This window comes from Gopherus evgoodei, chromosome 1, assembly GCF_007399415.2.
Source record: "Gopherus evgoodei ecotype Sinaloan lineage chromosome 1, rGopEvg1_v1.p, whole genome shotgun sequence".
NCBI classification, from domain to species: domain Eukaryota; kingdom Metazoa; phylum Chordata; order Testudines; family Testudinidae; genus Gopherus; species Gopherus evgoodei.
In genome coordinates this window covers 158,494,655-158,515,803 of record NC_044322.1, presented here as the reverse complement: position 1 = coordinate 158,515,803, position 21,149 = coordinate 158,494,655, and the positions used below count along the sequence as shown (strand labels likewise).

Here is a 21,149-nt window from a genome sequence, read left to right as displayed (position 1 = left end):
GTGGCATGTAGGTGGATGAACTACAAAATGTGCACAAATAAATGGCTTTGCTTTCTTTTGCAGTTCACTGCGTTTTCAAGATATTTAATGAAACAATAATAGGGGTAATGATTATCCCTTGGACCTTATGAGGCATGAAATCTAATTCTAAATCTGTGCCTTCAGTTACTGTGACGTGAGATGGCCTTCTGGCTGATCAAGAGAGACCCTGATTGCCATGATGAAATGCATGGACAAAAAAAGTTACTTTTCCTGGAGAAATTATGATAGCAGATCAAAAAACCACAGATTAATTTTGCTTAGCTCTGCAACTTTTCATCACTTTACCTGCTTGAATCACCAGGTCTGTCCAAAGCATGTATATAATGCAAATTATCTCTGCCACGAAGACCAAGCAGATATGACTATATCTGCTCCGTGGACTATAGGAGTTAACAACCAATCCTGAATGAGACTGACGAGACACGCTGTTTTCTTGTAGCAACTTTTCAGATAGGCCATTAATCTTGAATGTACCATACACAAATTCATATGCCCATTTGACAGTTTCCTTTTGAATTGGCATATTAAAAGGTCACTATTTTGTACCCTGAGTTTTGGATCATAATGTCACCTTCACCAAATTTTGTGGTCAGCGTGATATCAACACAACTTCCTCAGCCAGGACTCTGAGTTTTCCAAACGGATACAATATGCAGTGCACTGAATACAGGGTTGATTGAAGAATTGCACTAAGGGTATCTCTAGACTAGATTGGGGAATATAGTCCTGTTTAAAAACGTGACGTGTGTACAGAGTTTGGTAACTTTAAAATGTGTTAGCTGGTTGTGGACAAACCTAGGTTTCCCTGCCTCCCATGACCTGCTAATCCATTCTTAAAGATGTTGAAATCCTGTTGTAACAGGGCACTTTTCCCAGTGATCTAAAGAGCTAGGGACTATGCTGGCCCTGATTACAGGATGAGCCACTCCTGGGTTGAATCCGCTGCTTTAATATAAAAGGCAACAGGAAAATGCAGCATGTGGCTGATGAAGAAAGTAACTGGGGTGTGCCAGGAAGCCTGACAAAAGCAGGAGAAAACTCCCAAGGCAGAGAGGCCTGGGAGAGACTCTGCCCAAGAAGCAGGAGAGAGACTGACAGATGCTCAGAAAAGGAGGGGCTGTGCCCAGCTGACACTACATAAGTTTGTGTTTAGTTTCTCAAAGATGCTGTTATTTTGGGCTGTCGGGTGAGAGACTGGATGACCAGTATGTACCCAAAAGAGTAAATAAATGGGACCGCTTGTCAGATCTGTCTTGAATTTCTTTTCGACTGGATGAGTTCTTAAAAGGGCCTTGCTGAGGGGGAGAAAGAGGCAGGAGTCAGCCATAACCTGACACTAGTGTTTAAAAATATTAGTTAAGATATGTTAAATCTGTGTTTGTTAACTATCTTACTGGTCCAAACCTGGCCTGTCAAATGGTGGTGGTAGCCGCTCTGTGGTTGTCTAGTCTTCACTTTTGTCCCTGCAGATGCTGCCACTTCCCACCAAATTCTCAGCAACTATGGCTGTTTAACAGCTTATTATTTTATTTCATTGAGGGAGTTGGCTTTTTTCTTAGATTCTCTTTCTTCAAAGGAAAAGCTTGTGTTTCTTTCCAGGATTGCTCCTAAGGAGTGAGCTGCATTTTATTTTTTTTTAAATTTCATACTCTGCTAAAAATGGCTGAGGCCAGTAGCCTCCCTTCAGTCACATCCCAGATGAGCAGCACTTTGTCTCCTGACCCTTCTGCAGACCAGAGTCTACTTGCTTGTGCACAAGCTCAGTGGCAGCATAGCAGCTGCTGCCAAAACTAGACACCAAACAGCATCCTTTATCTTTTTGGCTGCAAATACAGAATTATATTTTGTTCCCTTTTATAACTATACTAATGAGAGCCCTTCAGTATATAGTGTTTCAGACCATAGGTCAAATCCTCACCTGACGCATAGGATCAAGTTTTGGCAGGAGGTGTGCTCAGGTGGCATAATGCCTAACTCATGGGATGGCTATGCAGAGCTGGCAGCTAAAGCAGCCTGGGTGATCTTCCGACTTACGGTGGCCACAAGGGCCAAAACTGCAATCTGAGATCCATGTGGTGGAGAGGAATCTTGGCCATGATTCTGCTCCAGCTGTTCCCTCTGCACTGGCAGCAGAGAGAGGGCAAGTGTAAGTACCTCTATGCCAACTGAGGATTGTGTTACAATCCTCCCAGGGCTAGCTAAGCCAGCTCTACAGCTGCACTTCACTGAAGGCTCTACCCTCGTTTGTACAGCCTTCAGTTGTGCTCCATTGTGGCAGGAGCAGCAGCCTGAATTCTGTCCTGAAAAGTAACTGTACAGATGGCATAATCAGGGGTAGCTCTACTGTTTTTGTGGCGCGCCGAATTTCCGCTGCAGACGGCGGGGGTTAAGGTGGCATGCGTGTTTCCGTGTCGGCGGCAGTTCGGCGGCAACTTCTATGTTCAGCTGCTGTCTGTGGCGACGCAGCTTCTGTCTCCCGGCTGAAGACAGAAGCTGCCGCCGAATTGCCGCCACCGCGGAAACGTGCATGCCGCCCTAATGGCACACGGACTACCCCCGCCGTCTGTGGTGGCAATTCCGGTGCGCTGCTTGGGGGCAAATACTGCCACTCCTAGCAGATTGCTGCCCCAGCACCTTCTTGGAATGCTGGTGCCTGGAGCCGGCCCTGGGCATAATGGGGTTGTCTGTCTGTCTTTTGGGTGATGTTTATATTGGATGCACTCTTTTTACAAGTACAAAGATGTTTGTTCTTTCTCTGGCTGCCAGCCCTGCAAACTCAGCCTGGGCTGTAAGGGTCATAGTGGGTTCTTTCCTATCATCACTAGTAACCAAGGTTTTGCTGACCAAATTAGACTCTTGGTGATACCTGTGCTACCCTGGTGCTGTCAGTGGGTTTACACAGGTGTACCTGATTAGAACTTGGTAAACAATTCTGTTGATATGCAAAACGAAACACACTGCACAGCTCATTCTCACATACCTGGGTTGGCTCTGCAAAGATAACTGGAGTAAAAAAGCAGAAAATACTTGAATCACTGAAACCATCATCAGATATGACTCCCAACAAACACAGGGAGCTGATCTGTTGAGTAAGGCCCCGATTGAGCAAGGTATTTAGAGGTACTTGACTTCAGTGTGCAGCTCATGCTTAAAGTTAGGTATGTGCTTAAGCACTTTGCTTAATTGGGGCATACAACTTTGCTGTTTTTATTTAGTCACTTCTTAGAGCAGAATCACACCCTCGTTTTATCCACTTCTGCCTAAACCCAACATTTAATTGAGAGAGTGCCAAGGGCTTGAGTGACTGCCTGGCTGGAAGTAGTATTTTTTGAGGTTAGAATGTGTAAGAGGAGGAAACAAACAGGATGCAGCTGTTCACCCACTGTGTGTGTATTTGGGTTTATAGGAGCAAAATCACAAAAAGGTACCTATGTCAGGCATTGACCACCCTTGATGATTCCTCTGGTAACAGAAATTGGAATAAAAAGAAAAGCCAAAGCAAATTTAATTAATGCTTACAGAAAAAAAAAATTAAAAATCTCTTCTCCTTCTAGGGTAAGGCTGGAGAAGGTGCCTCAAGTAGAATTCTGCTCTCCGTAGTCCCAATAAGATGATGAGCTTGGTAGCATGCTTTGAAAGTCAGCAGATTCAGACTAAGGCAGTAGGAAGTGTTTAAACTGTGGGGCCCTCACAGATGTCCACTGAAGTCAACTGAACTCTTTCCATTGACTGCAATGGGTGCTGAGCCAAGCCTTAAATACATACTTATAACTCTTAGACCTTTCTGAGGATAAGAGTGCATGGAAAGTGATTTCTTTGCTCATAATAGTCATTCCTGAAGCCCTACCGATACCCACAGGGCTGTTCCAAAATCCCCCAAATCCTGCTACTTGAAATAAAGTCACTGAAATGGAAAGCTGTCATAGGATGTTCCTTCACTGTAGGATTTCGGCTAACACATACCAAATGAAGGGTATTATATCTGATGTGAGGTGCAGCGGAGTATGGCAGTTGCTCACTGTATGACTTTCGTATAGCTGTGTTCTGATAGACTGAAGCACATAAGTCTGTTTGCTAAACTAAATGGAGAACCTCTTTTCCACTTTAATGCAGTGAGGATAGGGGGCCTAGCACATAGAGAAAGAGAGAGAGAGTATGTGTGCGTGTGTGTGTGTGTCTGCGCATGTGCGCATGCTAGATTCTGAGTGGCTGCAATGTGCAGAGTTTATTCTCCGCAAATACGTCTGTTATCAAGCTGTCTGGCTGCTGTCAGGTTGCATTGGTATAATATGAAATAAAAGAAGTTTTATATTAGTAATCTAAGAAAACTAAAACTAACCTCTGACCTTCACGTCCAGAGCTGGTTGGTGAAGGCTTTACCTGCTTTGCTGATACATGCAGAACTTGAGTCTCTGGAGTGGTCAGGATGGCCCCTTTAACAAACAATTCCTTTTCAGAAGGATAAGAGAGTTAAGAGAATGCTGAGAATGTAACTGTTCTGTTAACAACTCACCTGTCTAATTTTTTACAGCAACATTAATTTTGGGGATGAAGGAGGAACCAATTCCTGCATGTATAATTGGTAATCCTAAATATAAAATGAGGCTTTGATAAACCATTTGGCTTTCCTTTTTCAGGTTATGCTCACTGGAAGGGTCAGATGTTAAATTCAGATGAACTCCATGAGCTGTATGAAGGACTTAAACTGAACAATGTGAACCACTATGACTATGTACTCACAGGTAAGTGCTCGTGTTTCTTTGGAGAGCCCATGATATTTACACAAGGGTAAAAGTGATAACCCATATCCTTGCCTTTTTCAAAACCAGTTAATGACATTCTCCCTCCTCAAATTCCTCCTACAGTGTCAGCTGGATACTGTATTCTTTAGCTGCTTATGCCATACGTTGTGAAATAGGTGCTCTATTCCAGCCCAAAGGTGGCTGCATTGTAATGGAATGGGGAACGTAATCCCTGAATATGGGTTTGGGTAAGTGTTAATGTGCTGTATGGTATTCTAATGAAAAGAGCAATAGAAATGCAGAGTATTATGTTTATATATATTATGGTATGAAGATGTAAGGATTTAAACTCCTAAAATCTGCAGTGATGCAGCTTTATGATTTAAATCACTGGATTTTATCCTTTTTTTTTTTATACATGGTGTGCTCTGGGGGGATTTTTTTCTTGATCTTTGTGAATGGTAGTGTTTTGAGCACAGGGTGGAGAGTCAGAAGTCCTGGATTCTATTCTCAACCCTGTTGTATTTCTTGAGCTTTGGTCTTGTTGATATGATGTTCCCAGGGGTGAAAGTAACTTACAGGACTTACTGGTACTGCTGGAGTCCTGAGGGGAGCGTGGCCTCATCAGAAGAGGCATGGCCGCTCAAGATTTAAAGACCTTGGGGAACCAGCTGTGGCTGGGAGACCCAGAGCCTTTAAATCAACCAGGGGCTCCCAGCTGCAGAGGTGGCTGGGAGCCACCCGGGGCTCAGGGGCAAATTAAAGGGCCCGGGGCTCTGGCTGCCAGGGGGAACTCTGAGCTTTGTGGGGCTGGAGCAGGGATTTAAAGGGCCCAGAGCTCCTGCCGCTGAGGGAAGCCCGGAGCCCTTTAAATCCTGGCCACAGCTTGACTGCCAGAGCCGTGGCCTGGATTCAAAGGGCTCTAGGCTGCCCACAGCAGCAGGGAGCTCTGAGCCCTTTAAATCCCAGCTGCAGCAGGGATTCAAAAGGCTCTGGGCTGCCCGCAGTGGTTGGGAGCTCTGAGCCCTTTCAATCCCCGCTGTGGAAGTCGATGCGGTCCAGCACGGCATACTGGCTCTTGCCGGTACGCCGTACCGGACGGACCAGCTTACTTTCACCTCTGACTGTATGTATGTGTATGTATGTGTCACAAACAATGCAGCTGCAGCCTGACACCGACCAGCAGCGAGCCCAGCAATCGGCCCCTGTGGGCTGCTGCCTGCAGAGAGCCAGCAGGTGCCGCTGGGCTGTGTCTGCCAAGGAGTAAGTAACCAAGGCAAAAACCACAGCCAGCCAGCCAGGGAGGGAGTAGGGTGGGGGGAAGTCGGGGGTGAATGAAAGACAACTGGAATAGCCTTCATGAAATATACAAGATATTTAGAGAAAGTTTTGTCAATTTCAGCCTCTGCAGTCTGCAGGCAGGACAAAACAAAAAGAGATCTGAGATTGCACTCAGTGTCCTAAACACCTGAAATGTCTTTAAAGCAATATATAAAGAGGGTGGATTGGAATGAAAACTACTATTTCTTTCAAAGGAGGCACAATAATTTCCCTGAATATTCAGTTTTCCCCTCCAATCCCTTTGTGGTTTTGTCTATGGGGGCTATTTGCTTTGCCTGTGAATCTTTAGTTGCTTTAGCAAAATTGCTTTGCCCAAAATAAACCCTAATCATCATGACATATCTTTCCACCATGTTCTCCATGTTTTTTGTGTTATTTTTTTTAAACAGTAACATTTCAAAGAGGATCAGCAAGCAGTTTGGACATCACAACCATGATCCTCTGCTGGGGAGGGAATGGGATAGATTTGAACTTGGAAATGATTCCTGATTTTGATTGTGTTTAGAAGATCCCCTCATTCCAGGGGGCAGAAAAGAACTGCCCCTGCCATGGTCACACACATCCAACAACAACTGGGAGTGAAATTAACAAGGATGCCAGAAACGGCTCCTAACTCTGGGCACTGAACTGCACAGGGAACAGCTGAGTTTAAACTGTTCTTTTGCAGGCAGCAGCAGCAGGCATCTCAGTCAGTCTCCCTACTCTAGAGCCTAGAGGAGAAGCCCTGCTGGCAGTGGGGGCGGGGGAGGGGAGTGGAATGCAGAGCCTTGTCTGCAGCCTGGCTGGAGGAGGGGGAGGGAGGAGCCGAGAAACCAATGTGACAGTGAGTTTTCCCCTTCCACCTGCTTTTATTAGCTCTGGATTTAAGCTGTGCAGCCAAATGCTTGTATTTGTTGTGTATATTAGTATTGGAGACAAGATCCCCTCATCCTGGGGGCAGAAAAGGACTGCCCCTGCCATGGTCAAACCCCCTCCCCCCAGCTACTGTGAGTGAAATTAACAAGGATGCCAGAAACCTAGCCCTGGGGGCTGAACCATCAGGGAACAGCTGAGTTTAAACTATTCTTATGCAGGGAGCAGGCTTCTCTCTCTCCCTCCCTCAGTCAGTCTCCTTTTCTTACTTGTCCTCCATACTGGCCCGTACCAGCTTACTTTCACCTTTGGATGTTCCTTTAACCCAGAGGTCGGCCACCTTTCAGAAGTGGTGTGCCAAGTTTTCATTTACTCACTCTAAGGTTTCGCATGCCAGTAATGCATTTTAATGTTTTTAGAAGGGATCTTTCTATAAGTCTATAATATATAACTAAACTATTGTTGTATGTAAAGTAAATAAGATTTTTAAAATGTTTAAGAAGCTTCATTTAAAATTAAATTAAAATGCAGAGCCCCCTGGACCAATGGCCAGGACTTGGGCAGTGTGAGTGCCATTGAAAATCAGCTCGTGTGCCGGAGGATGCCTACTCTTGCTTTAACCTTTCATGAGTGTGCAGCTTCATACCATATAGTGACCTTGTGCAGTATCTTTCACTTACCACAGTGGTGCTTTTTTCTATCTATCTATCTATCTATCTATCTATCTATCTATCTATCTATCTATCTATCTATCTATCTATCTATCTATCTATCTATCTATCTAAAACGTGTGTGTGTATACGTATATAGACGAGGAGCCCCTGTATGAGTGGTTTAAAAGGGAAAATAGGCAGTCTATAATAAAAGCTGCACACCCATCAAAGTATCCAGTCTCCTGCTCTATCAGGGTGGATTATAAATAGCATTCCTCTTCACGGAGTGCAGTGCATCTATTTTAAATTTTGTTGTCTGTATTTCTTATGCAGTGAGCTGTTGCTTCTAAAACTCAAGCAAAAATTGATTGCCAGATTGATTGATTACATGACTTCCACGTGTAGGGAGGTGTTTTTAAAGCCAGGGATAACAGGAGACTTTAATTGTATGGATCTGAGATTATGACCCATAACGACCACTTGGGCATGAAGGGTACTGCATATCTGCTGAATTATTTCCCCTTCTGTTTCTATGGAGCTCTCCAAGGTAAGGGAGATATTAAATAGCACACCGAATGAGATGACACTAATGTGGTAATGAATATCAGCGTAAATGGGTTCCATTTGGTAGGGAAGCACATGTATGTATTATTTTTCCTGATTGAAGGGTTAGTCTGCAGCTATGTAGAATAATTTCCCAGGAAAAACAGAATGTACTGCAAGATTTTCCAGAAGATTATTCTTCATACATGTTACTGTCCATGAAACAAGCTGGAGGTATTTCCTTTTTACAGGAGTGTCTGCAGCATGTAAAACACTTTTTAAAAAAAATTGATAACAGTGCCTCTTGTATTCTAGACAGGGCCAATCAGAGGAGGGGCCAGGAGGGCCATTTGGCCTGGGCCTCAAACTCAAAGGGGGCCTCGAATTTAGACACTTCTTAATTTTTTGGCAAACAAGAGATGTGATTTGATAACAGACTTTTTTTTTTTTTTTGCACAAAAAAAAGACTAGAAAAGCATTTGTTAAATAAAAAAAGTATTCAAATTATGTCTCGCTCTTGTTTTGGTGCTTTATTTTGTTTTCATGTGTCATTTTTTATTTTTATTATGGCTAGGAGCCTCAAAAGCTGGAAGTGGCCCGGGCCCCTCTGAACCTCTGAGAGGGCCTGTTTCTGGATAGCACTTTACAGGGTGATGAGCTAGGATACTTGGGGCCAAATTCAGAGTAAGTGGAGTGCAACTCTGTTAAAGTGAATGGGATTGCACCTGCTTATATCAAGTCCGTTTGGCCCTGTCAGTGCTGACTGTATATATGCAAAAATGGCGGCAGTTGTATATTTATCTTATATATTCATTCCCAGCCTTGGACAGTAGAGCCTGTTTTTTCTGAGAGTGGAATGTTGGCCTGGTTGCTGGGGGCTTATATCTTCCTCCACAGCTTCCCAAACTTCAGTACATGGACCACTGGTGGTCTGCAGCATATTTGCTTATGGTCAGGCGAGAGTTTATTGATTGGACAATGCTAACTTTCCCAAGTGCTAAATCACCTTAAAAGGCAGCTATAAAAATGTATTGCTCATTTATATTATTTTCCTCCGTAAGCAAGTCTATTTTTGCGATTGTGAATTAGAAATGAAGTGGTCCCTGTGACTGTTCTCTGTCTAATAAGGTGTGGGCCACATTATCGACAAGTTTGAGAACCTCTGCCTTGCTCTTTGCGAACACCTTGTGATTAGAGCTTGTCAAAAATTCTTGAATGAAAAATATTTTAATAAAAAATTGAAGTTTTTTAAAAAACAAAATTTTCACAGTTTTTGGATTTTTTTTGAAATTTTCAAAACTGCTCACTTTTTTATTTTATTTTTTCCGACAAAATATGAAAAGTTTTTAGTTTTCCTCCCTTCCCCCTTTTCAGTGGCATAAGGTGGGGATGAGGAGAGGAAGAAAAATCATATTTTCAAAGTTAAAACATTCCAGTCAAATATTGGAAACATTTTCTAAACTAGATTTTGGAAAATACTTCAAATGTGGCTTTGGTCCATGTGTTTGTTTTTTTTCTTTTGCCAGCTTTGCATGGGATCCTCAATTCCCATTTAGAAAAACAAAAGAAATGCACAGAAGAGAGACACTAATTTAATGTCTTCCTAAATAAAGAACCACTGTTTCAATATTGGGTTCTCACTCTACTCCTGGCTGAGCTTGGAATTCAGCCTTTTATCTTCCAGAGCCATACGTGAGGCTGTTACCCCCAGAGAAGGGAGTTGGATGTTACTAGGTTATCCAGTATAGCGGTTCTTTGCTATCTTTAGCAGTAACCTTCTGTGGCACTTCTGGGGTTCCCAGGGTTGTGAGGCACCTCACTACCACCAGCCTTTAACGTGAAGAAACCTTGTCTGTGTCTGCTGGGGGTCAGCTCCTCATTTCCATTGGCCATGGGCAACACAAGCACTACCTTCCAGCCCGTGCAGGCCTCACACTCTCTCTCCAGGTTAGCTATAGGCACACTCCAACCCCTGAGCCCTCTGAGTGCACCCCCAGAGTGGTCAAGCCCTGTCTCACTGAACACTCACAGTATTTGCAGATTTGCTGCTCCGAAAGAAGCAGTACACCATCACTTACCAGTTCCACTTCAGATCACTGCTCTGCTTCACACACAGCACTTAGATATGATTATAGTGAAATCAAGTAAAAGTTTATTTAATTAAACTATAGAGATTCAAGAAGTAGCATGTCCAAGTACTGGAAACACATGGTTACAGGTAAAATAAGATCAAAACTTGTATTCTAAAGCCTAGATTTAACTAACAAAGTACTTTCTTGTCTAATGAAGTTTAGCTCACTGAAAGTCTTTGCAGCATTTTCCAACCAGGTTGGCTGTGACCCTCCTTTCATAAGACAGGGCCCAATGATAGTTTCTCTCCTTGGTGAAAGATCCAGGCCATATCTCATTTATACCCCTACAAGCTGTGTCTTTACTTGTAAACATGATCCTTCCTGCTTTGGTTTTGTTTGTTTTTTCACCTGAAGCTTTTATTTCTCATGATTTCACAGTCTCTTGATTAGCACCAGGCTCAGTAATGCAAACAGTCCTCCACTGCGAAGCAGACAATATGCTATATGCAATACACACATGACCAAAGAAAAATAAGCATCTCTTCCCTCATAGCTGACAGGTGCATGTTTATCATGAAGGATACAGTTCTGTCATGGAGGTCAAAGATTCTGTGACTTCTGGGAACTTCATGACTACTTCTGGGGCAGGGTTGGAGCAGCTGTGAGCCCAGGGGCTGCCGGAGTAGCAGCCACACGGCCAGTCCTGGGGCTATCGGAGCAACGGCTGGGATTGGGTAAGCCCCCTGGGCCTGGAGCAGCAGCAGTCACTCCTGCCACAGGAGCAGCAGCGGGCCTGGAGCAGCTGCAAGCCCCAGCAGCACTCTGTTTGCCTCTCCCCCACCTCCTCCTATATATTTTTAGTAAAAGTCAGGGACAGGTCATTGGCTTCTGTGAATTTTTGTTTATTATCCACAACCTATCCCTGACTTTTACTAAAAATACCCGTGACAGAATCTTAACCTTATTTATCGCCTTCTGCTGACTTCTTTAACTCACAGACCTTGATAACATAATTTTCAGTACAGAGACATAATTTCTTAAGCATTATCCTTGCATACATTTTGCAATGATGGTGATGACCAGTGGGCAGTTGGCTCTTGGTAGAAAGGACCTCGCATGCCACTCTTTAGTAAACTTAATGTGCATATTCTAGAGCCAGGGAATCCCTATTAAAACTCTGTGCCTTGCTCTGCCATCTACCAGTTGGCACAAAGAGCTTCCTGGATCACACCTGCTATTAAACCAAACTGTGAAATTAAGTCCATTTGGGGGCAGACAGATTTGACTGTCACTTGGATCCCTCGTTTTGCGGGGTTACACGGAGAAGAACTAGTGTTATGTTTGCTGTGTGAATTTAAATTGCGTTAGCCTCTGTGAAAGGTTGCTCCCAGATTTTGTCACAGTTACCTTGTTTTAGGGGAAAAATTAGCCCCAGTTCCGTAGAATGCTTGAGAGATTTGTGTCAATAATTTACAAATGCGCTCTCTCTGAGAAGGTGAATGGTTGTTAGCATAATCTACAGAGATCAGCCTATGATAGCTGCTTATTACAAATCCAGTTCTGCCCTCTGACACCAGTGCCTCCTTGCTGAAGTAAACCCGATTTCATGGACGTGGAATCTGCACCCATTTTTCTCTGCTTCTGTGCATAAATGGAAACTCTGAAATGTACTTAAGTTTTTAGTTACAGTTGGCATTTCTGAGCCAAAAACTGGGGGAGACCATTTTGCTAAAGAGTACTGTCACTTGTGATGCTAGTAGTATGAGAGCCCAGTGAGATGAAATGAAGTCCATTTCCAGCTTGCTTTAGTATTAAACATCTGAAGAAAACTTAAGATACAATATATTAAAAATGAGTTATATGGTTAAAACTTTATCCAAACAGGCTAGAGACAGAGGGTACATGATGTCTATACTGCAGTCACAGTGTATGATTGCATCCTGTGTAAACATACACAAGCTAGTTCGCATACTAGAGCAGTGAAGCTATGGTAGCATGTCATAGCTGAATAATGACTAGCATGTCATTGTGAGCCATCCATGCAAGTAATTACTCAAATGTTCCAGGTGGGCCTTTTACAGCCAGCACTACCAAGGCTTCACTGCTCCCATCCCCAAGCTAGTTTGATTAAAACTTGGTATAACAAAGTTCCTCCTCTACCTTGGTGGGTCCTGCGCTTATTGGCAGATTTGCTCACTTCAGTGATCTTCCCCACAGTCTGGGTCAACTTCTCCTGTGTCTGATCAGGAGTTGGGAGGTTTGGGGGGAACCCGGGCCCACCCTCTACTCCGGGTTCCAGCCCAGGGCCCTGTGGATTGCAGCTGTCTATAGTGCCTCCTGTAACAGCTGCGTGACAGCTACAACTCCCTGGGCTACTTCCCCATGGCCTCCTCCAAACACCTTCTTTATCCTCACCACAGGATCTTCCTCCTGGTGTCTGATAACGCTTGTACTCCTCAATCCTCCAGCAGCACACCCTCACTCTCAGCTCTGTGTGCCTCTTGCTCCCAGCTCCTCACACACACTTCTTCTCCTCTGGCTCCCCCCTCCCTGAGTGGAGTGAGCTCCTTTTTAAACCCAGGTGCCCTGATTAGCCTGCCTTGATTGGCTGCAGGTGTTCTAATCAGCTTGTCTGTCTGAATTGGTTCTAGCAGGTTCCTGATTACTCTAGTGCAGCCCCTGCTCTGGTCACTCAGGGAACAGAAAAGTACTCAGCCAGTGACCAGTATATTTGCCCTCTACCAGACTCCTGAACCCCACTGGCCTGGGTCTGTCACATATCCCTCCCCCCTGCTCAACACCAAGGGGTTGGGCAGCTTGGGATGCCAGACAGTGTACATGTGACAAGCCATCGGCATTACCGTGACGGCTTCCTGCTCTGTGTTGCACACGGAACTGGAAAGGTTGGAGGGATAAGAACCATCTGGTCACCCTTGTGTTCTTCTCCTTGTTCCGCTGCATCCATTGAAGAGGGGCATGGTCGGTCACGAGGACAAATCTGCGCCCGAGCAAGTAGTAGCGCAATGCTTCCATGGCCCATTTTATGGCGAGGCACTCTCCACCACTGCATATTTTTGTTCCCTCGGAAGGAGTTTCCTACTGAGGTAGAGAATCGGATGTTCCTCCTTCTCGACCACCTGTGATAGAACGGCCCCCAACCCTACTTCCGATGCCTCTATCTGCAGGATAAATTCCTTGGTGAAATCAGGGGCTATCAGTACCGGGTTACTGCAGAGGGCAGTCTGTAGGTCCATGAATGCTTCCTCTGCTGCGTCAGACCATCTTACCAGATCGGGTCCGTGGGCTTTCACTAGGTCTGTCAGGGGGCTTGCCCTTGTGGCAAAGTGGGGGATAAATCGTCGGTAATACCCCACTACACCTAGGAATGCCCGGACTTATTTCTTGCAACGTGGTCGGGGCCAATTTTGGATGGCCTCCAACTTGTTCACTTGGGGTTTTACCAGACCCTTTCCCACAATGTAGCCAAGATATTTGGCCTCTGTAAACCCTACAGTGCACTTGGCAGGGTTTGCTGTAAGGCCAGCTCGCCTGAAAGTATCAAGGACTGCCTCCACCTTCTCTAGGTGGGTTTCCCAGTCTGGGGTATGAATGACCACATCTTCCAAGTAGGCAGCAGCATAACTATTATGCGGGCGTAATAGCTTGTCCATGAGGCTCTGGAAAGTAGCTGGGGCCCCATGAAGTCCAAAAGGGAGGACGGTATATTGAAAGAGACTCTCTGGTATAGAGAACGCAGTCTTTTCCTTTGCGTCTTCCGCTAGGGGAATCTGCCAGTACTCCTTTGTCAAGTCTAGGGTAGTCAAATACCGGGCATTCCTCATATGATCCACTAGCTCATCTATGCGAGGTATGGGGTACGCGTCGAACTGGGATACTTCATTTAGTCGCCGGAAGTTGTTGCAAAACCTTGTGGTGCCATCAGGTTTGGACACCAGCACGATTGGGCTGGACCACTGACTGTGGGATTCTTCGATGATCCCCAACTCCAGCATTTTTTTTACTTCTGCTTTTATTTCCTCCCTTTTGGCTGCTGGCACCCGATAGGGCCTCATTGTTATTCTGGCCCCAGGGTTCGTGACAATGTGGTGATATGTCTCAGTTATTCAACTTGGGTTTGTCGAGAACATATCTTAGTTCCAGAAGATCATCTCAGACACCTCATTCTTCTGGTCTGGTGTTAAATCGGGAGACACTCTCACTTGTTTGAAAGGCTTGTTTTCCTAGATATTTGTGCATGTCTCTTGTGCATGCCAGGGTTTCAGAAGGTCTTGTTTTCGGCGTCCTGGCTGCTGTACCTTGTAGGTTACTTCCCCCACGGGTTCAATCACCTCATAGGACCCCTGCCATTGGACCAGAAGCTTGCTTTCTGCCGTGGGTACCAACACCATCACCCGATCCCCTGGTTGGAACTGTCGTACTTTTGCCTGGTGATTGTAATAGGTTCTCTGGGCCTTCTGTGCCTTTTCCAAATGTTCCCGTACAATCGGGGTGACACCGGCTATCCGGTCTCGCATCTGTGTTACATGTTCTGTTATATTTCTCCCCTCATTGGGTTCCTCTTCCCAAATCTCTTTGGCGATATCTAGTATGCCATGGGGGTGACATCCGTATAATAACTCGAATAGGGAAAACCCAGTTGAGGCCTGAGGTACCTCCTGGATAGCGAACATAAAGTAAGGCAGTAGAGTGTCCCAATCCTTCCTGTCCCGACTTACCACCTTCCTTATCATAGCCTTGAGGGTTCAGTTAAACCTTTCTACCAACCCATCAGTCTGCGGATGGTAAACTGAAGTTCTCAGGGTATGTATATGGAGCAGCGTACAGAGGTCCTTCATTAGCTTTGGCATAAATGGGGTTCCTTGGTCTGTTAATATCTCCTTTGGTAGTCCCACTCGGGCAAAGATCCCCACCAGCTCTTTGGCTATCGTTTTAGAGGCCGTGTTCCGCAGAGGAAGGGCTTCTGGGTAGCGAGTAGCATAGTCCAAAACAACAAGTATATATTGGTGGCCCGAGCCGTCTTCTCCAGGGGTCCCACTAGGTCCATGGCTATTCACTCAAAGGGGACCTCTGTGATGGGGAAGGGGTACTAAAGGTGCCCTCAGGTGAGGATGGGGACTGTGCAGCTGACACTCTGGGCAGGACGCACAGTACCTCCGCACTTCATGTACTCCGGGCCAGAAGAACCGTCATAGGACTCGTGCCAGGGTCTTCTCTACCCCCAAGTGCCCCCCCAAAAGATGACTATGAGCAAGACTTAATACAGCGTTCTGGTGTTTTTGAGGTATTAAGATCTGCTGTACCTTCTGCCCCTGTACTGGTGCAACCCAGTATAAGAGATTCTTCTTCATTATGAAGTAGGGTCCTGGTCCCTGTGTTCTCCCTTCCACGGGGACCCCATCTATTTCAGTCACCTCCTTTCTAATGTTGTTGTACCTCGGGTCTTCAGCCTGGTCCCATCCAAAATTTCCTCTCCCGCAGTTAATCTGTCCAAGATCTAGGGGCCCAGTCTCTGTTGCCTCTACTGGTTCAGAAGCGTTAGGGTGGGGATCAGACTCAGGTGCTTCTCCCTCCTGGGTGGCTTTCTTTTCAGCTACTCGGGTCCGCCTACCTACGAGAGCGACCCTCTGGCTTTGGTCCAGTATTCGGGTTCCCAAGGCTTTAGCTGCCCTCCTTTCCCTTTTCAACTTTCTACCCTGTCTGGGAATGGAAAATAAATCTGGAGATATTTCAGAGAAGACTGAGGGTTGACAGTCTACTGTGGATGTCTCACTAACTTCAGGGTTCCCCTCTTTCTCCAATCCTCCTACTGGGAGTAAGTCTCCAAACCCTGGGAAGTCCCCCCCTATGAGTACCGAGTATGGGAGTTTAGGGACTACACTTGCTGCTACCTCAGTAGTGTTCCCCTGAATCTCAATTTTTACTGGGATGGTGGAGTAATAACCAACTGTCCCATGGACGCATGTTATCCCCGTACGTTAGCCCGCAGCAGCTGACTACACTTCACAAGCTTCCCCGAGGCAAGCATGATAGCACTCCCCGAATCAACCAGTGCTGTGGTCTCTACCCCATTTAGCTTTACTGGTCTGGTATACGTATGTGGGGTTAGTGAGACCCCCACAAGGTAGATTAGGGAGCATGGGTCTGCCCAGTTCCCCAGGTTACACTGCATAGGCTCCTCAGCATTGGGACACTGTGCAGCTATATGTCCCCACTCCCTGCAGGCATTACATCTGTACGGGGCCTTAGGCATTCCCCGGTTTCTTGGTTTGGCAGTCTAACATCATGATCCTCTTCTCCCTCAGTGCTCCGACTCTTTGTGGCTTCTGGTGGGCCTTCAGCCCCTCTCTTTTTCCACCTGTGATCCCCTGGTTCCTCAGTCACCCAAGCTCTAGGGCTTGGTGCTGCTAGTTTAACCCGGGGTGTCTCTTCCTTAACTGGTCAGGTCAGCTCCCGCTCTGTCCTTCGCCTCTCTACCAGTGCGACAACCTCATCATAGGTGGAGGGTTCGTTCTGGTTTACCCTGGTATGAAGGTCTGGCGGTAGCCGCCTCATGTATCGGTCGACGACCAGAACCTCTAGTATCTCTTCCAGACTCCGGGATTCCGTTTGCAACCACTTTCGTGTGAGATGGATGAGGTCATACAATTGGGACCACGGGGTTTTGTTTTCCTGGTGCCTCCACTCGTGATACCGCTGGGCCTGCACTGCAGTTGTTACCCCAGATCTGGCCGGGATCTCTGCTTTCAGCTGGCAGTAGTCTGCTACAGCCTCTTCAGGCAGATTATAGTAGGCCTTCTGGGCCTCCCCACACAGGAATGGGGCAAGGATGCCAGACCACTGATCTCGAGGCTAGGCCTCTCGTAGGGCTGTCCTCTCAACAGCCAGAAGGCATGCCTGTACATCACCCTCCCGCATCATTTTCTGCAGCCAGTGGCTGGCCCGTATGATCTGCGTCCCATCATGGCCGCAGTTCAGCTCTGTAAGGGTCTTTACCTGGCTTACCAGTTCCCGCTACATAGCTTGGTCTTGAGAAGCCTGGTCCATCAGCAGGCGATTAGTCTCTTGTTGCAGCCGCACTGCCTCCTGTTGGGCAGCTGCCTGGACATGAGTAGCCTCTTGCTGGGCCACCATAGCTTGTATCAATGCCTATACTAGGTCATCCATTGTGGTGAAAAAAAAAATAAACCCTCTACCTTTTTTTTTTTTTAAATCACCCTCCTTCTTCTGCCGTGCTGTGCATACCAAAATCCCTCTTCTGACACCAGTTGTGACAAAGTTCCTCCTCTACCTTGGTGGGTCCTGCACTTATTGGCAGATTTGCTCACCTCAGTGATCTTCTCCACAGTCTGGGTCAACTCCTCCTGTGTCTGATCAGGAGTTGGGAGGTTTGGGGGGAACCCGGGCCCGCCCTCTACTCCGGGTTCCAGCCCAGGGCCCTGTGGATTGCAGCTGTCTATAGTACCTCCTGTAACAGCTGCATGACAGCTACAACTCCCTGGGCTACTTCCCCATGGCCTCCTTCAAACACCTTCTTTATCCTCACCACAGGACCTTCCTCCCGGTGTCTGATAATGCTTGTACTCCTTAATCCTCCAGTAGCACACCCTCTCACTCTCAGCTCCTTGTGCCTCTTGCTCCCAGCTCTTCACACACACTTCCTCTCCTCTGGCTCCCCCCTCCCTGAGTGGAGTGAGCTCCTTTTTAAACCCAGGTGCCCTGATTAGCCTGCCTTGATTGGCTGCAGGTGTTCTAATCAGCTTGTCTGTCTGAATTGGTTCTAGCAGGTTCCTGATTACTCTAGTGCAGCCCCTGCTCTGGTCACTCAGGGAACAGAAAAGTACTCAGCCAGTGACCAGTATATTTACCCTCTACCAGACTCCTGTACCCCACTGGCTTGGGTCTGTCATATTGGGTATATGTACACAACATGCAGTCATACCCTGTGTCATAACATTTTTCCCAGATCTGGACCTTAGCGTCCAAAATATGGGTGTTAGCATGAAAACCTCCAAGCTTAGTTACCAGCTTGGACCTGGTAAAGCTGCCACCAGCCAGGAATCTATACAATGCCTGGCGCACTGTGGTCTCCCCAAAACCTTCCCTGGGGGACCCCCAGCCTCAGATTCCTTGAGTCTCACAACAAAGGGGAATAAACCATTTCCCTTCCCCCCTCTGGGTGTTCCCTCACTGGGTTCCTGGAGAGAGATACAGAAGCAAGCTCCGTGAATCTAAACAGAAGGACTTCACCCTCCCTGTTTCCAGTCCTGGAAACACAAATACTTCCCCCCTCACCCAGAGGGTATGCAAAGTCAGGCTTAGTAAATCTAACACAAAGAGATTTTCCCCCCTGACTTCTTCCTCCCACCAATTCCCTGGTGAGCTGCAGACTCAATTCCCTGGAGTCCCCACTAAAGAAAAACTCCAAGTCTTAAAAAGAAGGCTTTATATAAAAAAGAAAGAAAAAATACATAAAAATGGCCTCTTTGTATTAAGGTGACAAATACCGGGTCAATTGCTTAAAAGAAAAAAAATGAATAAACAGCCTTATCCAAAATGAATACAATTTAACACATTCCAGCAACTATACACATGTAAATACAAAAGAAAACAATATAAATCTTATTGTCTTACTATCTTTGTACTTACAACTTGGAAACAGAAGATTAGAAAGCTGGAGATAGAAAAATCACTCTCATAGCCGAGAGGGTACAGACACAAGACAAAGGACAAAGAACTCACACCCAAAACTTCCCTCCACACAGATTTGAAAAAGTCTTGTTTCCTGATTGATCCTCTGGTCGGGTGTTTCAGGTTACTCCTTTCCAGGTGAAAGAGACATTAACCCTTAGCTATCTGTTTATGACACCCTGTAATTGCAGAGTAGACATACCCAGGTTTACATTTTTTTCTGTTAAGTTAGGACACTGGCAGTATCACAGATAACATTGATTTTCAACAAGAAGGCTGCCTCCAGCACAGGTCTCAGAAATGCTAATGAAATTTAAAACTTTATATTTCCCTCTCTCATTTGCTGCGTCCTGAACAATGCTGTTTATACTATGAACTTTCAAACTGGTGTTTTGAACAAAAGGGGGTGTGTCTTCTTTTTAAACAGTTTTTTTTTATTTGTGAGCATTTAGACCAAGTATTAGGCAATTCCCAGGCAAGACTCATTTACTAAGATTTGTTTTATTTTAGAGACTTAATTGAGTGAGTTAGCAAGTGTCGATCTTGATTTTGTTCTATATCCACTTATCCCTGAATAAAATATTAAGATGTTTTCAGTTCTAAATACTTTTTTTCCAGGAATGGGAAGAAATGACTGCCATTCCTTTCTGCATAGAGATGAGTTTGATGTAAATAAAACATTGCTCTCTGAATTAACTTAAAAATTCTTTTTCTGCATAAAGGTTACACGAGGGACGCGTCATTCCTTGCAACGGTGGTTGATATCGTTCAGGAGTTGAAACTACAGAACTCTGACCTGGTATACGGTAAGGACTTGATGGCTTTTAACCTTTTCGGTCTCATTATTTTCTGTACGCATGTTGAAATCACTTCAGGTGAAGTCAGTGCTCTGACATTATTCTGAATTTCACAACGATGCTCTGTTTTGATCTTGTTGAGACTCTGTTGGAACGTCAGTTTAGTGTTGCTAAAGTGATTTATTTTTTTCTCTTTTTACTTGTGTGCCTTCTGGTGCTTTTCTTGCATCATGCTAGCCAAAGATAGATATGCCTTAAGGCATGATCCTCTCTATCTAGCAAAATCCCATGAAATTCTATCTAGTTGCTGCTGTTTGTTGCTTAGCAGTGAGGGCCTGAGACGTACTGATGATACTGGAAACTGATGACTTCTCTTGATCCTAAGATACAGACTTCTCCACATTGTCCTATGAAGGTGTCAGTTACACCCTTGAGGTAGCACCCTGGCTTTTTTATTTCTGAAAGGCTAGTTCAGACTCCAGGACCATTTAGTTCTGGACCTGTCTCTGAGATTACACATGAGCGTTGGCAGGTGACAGTAATGTTCAGCTGCCCATAGCTGGCCAGGCTCAAACCAGCAATCAAAGGACGAAAGCCAGCATTTCCCGTTACCAGTCCCCTGAGTTATCCAGTTCCTTGATCATTATAGGTACTTTGAACGGCCACGGTCAAACCCTGCAGACCCTTATCAGGCAGAACTCCCATTAAAGTTGCACAGTCAAGTCAGTGGGAGTTTTCCATGAATAGGGACTGCAAATGATGGCCTGACTCAATGATCTTCAGATTCTATAGAGCTGCCTGGTCAGAACACTCCCCAAATGATTCACAAGCAATTATCAGTTGAAATAGATGACTCAGATACTGGATTTATTAAACTGTTCCTGTAGCTAACAGAATTCTTATTCTGATAGACGTTGGTTTGTGGCGTATGACTCAGCTGAGCCAGCGGCACTTAGATTTCAGTCACTGACTTTGGCCTGCAGAGCTGAAGAATTGTAACCATCCTATGTTGGCCAATCTAAGGTGCCCACGAGGTGCCAAACTGCGGGGAGGAAGGGGGTTCCTGTTCGCCCCATTCTAAAGTGGAGCAGTGATTTCAACATCTTTTAGGTGAAAAATACTCAGATTCATTCTGATGTGTTGCGTAGAGTAGCCCATAAATAAGTGCCTCGTTCAGTCATGATATATAGGTATTACAAATGTTTTAACAAATGTAGTATAAGTAACAGACACTTCCTGCTGAAATAAATAAAAGCATCAGTGGTACAGTTTTATAATCACCAACATTAAGAACCTTCTATGAACACCATGAAATTAAAAGACTCCATCCATCCTGGAGTTCCAACTAAACCATGTTTAAACAGTTCATGATGGAAACAACATGCCTACTTAGTATCA

The 21,149-nt window shown here is 45.4% G+C and overlaps 1 protein-coding gene across 4 annotated transcripts in view; it reads left to right on the top strand.

Annotated features, from left to right (window-relative positions):
* PDXK (pyridoxal kinase) overlaps window positions 1-21,149 on the top strand; it is a 91,265-nt gene that overhangs the window by 47,778 nt on the left and 22,338 nt on the right. For all 4 annotated transcript variants that reach the window (XM_030576688.1, XM_030576689.1, XM_030576696.1 and 1 more), the window contains 2 exons: window positions 4,680-4,784; window positions 19,677-19,760. In XM_030576688.1, the coding sequence (XP_030432548.1) occupies window positions 4,680-4,784; window positions 19,677-19,760 (189 nt within the window). The remainder of the gene's footprint in view (window positions 1-4,679; window positions 4,785-19,676; window positions 19,761-21,149) is intronic.